The sequence below is a fragment of the Fragaria vesca genome, linkage group LG6 (assembly GCF_000184155.1).
Source record: "Fragaria vesca subsp. vesca linkage group LG6, FraVesHawaii_1.0, whole genome shotgun sequence".
In the NCBI taxonomy this organism is placed as follows: domain Eukaryota; kingdom Viridiplantae; phylum Streptophyta; class Magnoliopsida; order Rosales; family Rosaceae; genus Fragaria; species Fragaria vesca.
In genome coordinates this window covers 15,460,465-15,463,136 of record NC_020496.1, presented here as the reverse complement: position 1 = coordinate 15,463,136, position 2,672 = coordinate 15,460,465, and the positions used below count along the sequence as shown (strand labels likewise).

The following is a 2,672-nucleotide window of genomic DNA, read 5'->3' as shown; positions in this document are numbered from 1 at the left end:
TGACCCAAGATTTTTATTAATCTCCTCTGCGAGTCTCTGACCAAGCTCTGCTACCCTTTTTGCAGAGGCATCATCAGAGCTCTTCCCCCGTCTCCAAACCTCACACCACTCATTCATTCATGCACTGATTTCTCCCATAACTTTCCCTTGAAACATTCAGGTTTTCCATTGCAAAATTTTGTTGAGTCTCTTCCCTTCCTCTTTACGATTTCAGAGCAACGACAGTTAAATTTTCTACTGTTGTTTTAGATTGGTACCCACAAAGAGAAACATACCCAACTCAGTCTGTATGATATGGACCAATGAGTTCAAATTTGTATAATCAAAACAGGAAACAAATTTCTGGGTTTGTTCTTGCTTCAAAGTGAGGGTTCTGGATTTTAGTAGAATAGAGATCATTGGGCTTAGTTAGAGATTGCAATGGCAGAGGTCTTGGGATTAGAGCAGCAGCAGCAGCAACAGGTGTAGCAGAGTATCAGGGTTGTCACAGTTCTGCAGTTGAAGAGCTACAAGCAACCACAACAAGAGCTAGAGTAAAAGAAAAGCCAAAGAAAAAAAGCAGAGGGGAAAGCAAAGCAGCAAGTAAAAGCAAAAACCAAAAAAAGAGAAAGAGAGAGATTAGGAATCTGGAGCTCCAAAAAAATCATCTGCATCATTCAGTGAGACCTATCCACCAAATTAAAGACCCAACTCCTCAAGAAGAATCACAGGACCAACACCTAGATTCATACAACACCCATTTCCATCATCATCAACAATATCCACAACTTGTCCAAAACCAGCATCAAACAACTGCTGAGCTCATAAACACCTCCAACCAAACCCAAGAACCCAGCAGCAAAATTACAGAACATGCAAAACCAAGAGGGAGAATGGGCATGAAGAGCGTCGGAGGAGAAATTGTGCAAGTCCAAGGAGGTCACATTGTTCGATCCACCGGCCGGAAAGACCGCCACAGCAAGGTGTACACCGCAAAAGGCCCCAGAGACCGCCGTGTCCGGCTGTCAGCTCACACCGCCATCCAATTCTACGATGTTCAAGACCGGCTAGGCTACGATCGGCCCAGTAAAGCCGTGGACTGGCTCATCAAGAAGGCCAAAACCGCCATTGACAAGCTTGCAGAGCTTCCACCTTGGCACCCAACTGGAGTTGCTGCTACTGCTACAGAAGGTGAAGCTCCAAATGGGGCTGGAACCAGTGAGATGGTGATCTCAGCTGAGCAATCTGAGTCATCTGGCTACAATTTCCAGCTGCAGAGACAGATTGGGGACAACACAGATCACAATGACTCAAACTTCATCCCTCAATCTCTAGATTCCGACACCATAGCTGATACCATGAAGTCCTTCTTCCCCACAAGCTCAGCTGCCTCAACCATCAATTTCCAAAGCTACCCATCTGACATAATCTCGAGAACAACTAATCTCAACCCCAACCAAGACCTCGGCCTCTCTCTCCACTCCTTCCAAGACCAAGGCCTGATTCACCACACCCAGCAATCCCATCAGGACACCACCCACCACCACAATGATCAGATTCAAACCCTCTTCGCCGTGCCGGCCACGGCAGGGTTCGACTCGTCTACCTATCAGAGGATGGTGGCATGGAGCAGTGACACGAGCAGCCATGAAAACAACAACAGAGGGTTGTTCTTCAACAACATGTCGGCTTTGCCGCATCAGCAACAACAGGCACTGATGGGGCAGCAGCATAGCTCGGCTTTTGCTCAGAGGGGTACCCTTCAGTCCAGTTTCACACCTTCCATTCGTTCTTGGAGTGATGAAATTCAAATGGCTTCACAGAGAACACAGCATCCAATTCACCACTCTTCCATCTTCGGCACCAGGTTCGCCTCTGATGGCCTCCCTGTGTTCTGCATTCCGACCACTCGCATCCACGGCGAGGATGCAGACAATGCCGTCGTTTCGGATCGCCCATCTTCTACTTCCTCTCCCAACTCCAACCACCACTGATCCAAACCAACGTCTTCATTTCCCAGTAAGTACTTGGCTTGATTACACAAATCCAATTTCTCACACAAAGCATTGAACTTTATGGATTTTGGTGTTGGGTTTTGTAGATTGTACCAACTGAACTGGGTGTCATCAATTTGGATTTTGAAGACAGGAAGAAGAATAGGGAAGATTCAATCTGGTTTGGACTTGAAACAAACAAACATTCTTTGATCTTTTAGTTTTTCTACCAAGTATTTAATTCGGGTTCCTCTGGTTATTTTTATATTTGATTTGATGCGACTTTATTGTTTATTAGAGTGGGGTTCTGTTGTTGGCTCAACTTTGGTTTCTATATGTTTTCTGATTACTACTACTGGATCTATGTCACACATGAACCCGATTTTTGCTTATTTTACTGCCTATGATCCATCATCCACTATATATTCTCTGGTTCTTTTCAAGTAGCAGGTTGAACTAGGCTCTTTCATTTTTGGCAATATCTTGTTAAAGAATGCAAATTTGGTCAATGCTTTGCTTCAGCATCACCAATTGGAAACCACAAACAAATCTTCCAACACAAATCCAGTGTAGTTTGTCTATTTTTGTTGGAGCCTCTTGATTAGACTTTACAGTTTGGTTCATTTTCAACTAGTTTTCTGTACTTTACAGGGTGATTCACTGATTGTGAGGTTTACCTTCTCATGTTCAACTACTATT

General features: G+C 44.5%; 1 protein-coding gene across 1 annotated transcript; it reads left to right on the top strand.

Moving 5' to 3' along the window:
• Nucleotides 1-573: 573 nt before the first annotated feature.
• LOC101301310 (transcription factor TCP4-like) lies at nucleotides 574-2,340 on the top strand. The gene is made up of 2 exons (XM_004303113.1): nucleotides 574-1,998; nucleotides 2,081-2,340. Exon 1 carries the CDS (start codon nucleotides 873-875, stop codon nucleotides 1,971-1,973), a length of 1,101 nt encoding a protein of 366 aa, XP_004303161.1. The 5' UTR covers nucleotides 574-872; the 3' UTR covers nucleotides 1,974-1,998; nucleotides 2,081-2,340.
• The last annotated feature ends 332 nt before the right edge of the window (nucleotides 2,341-2,672 follow it).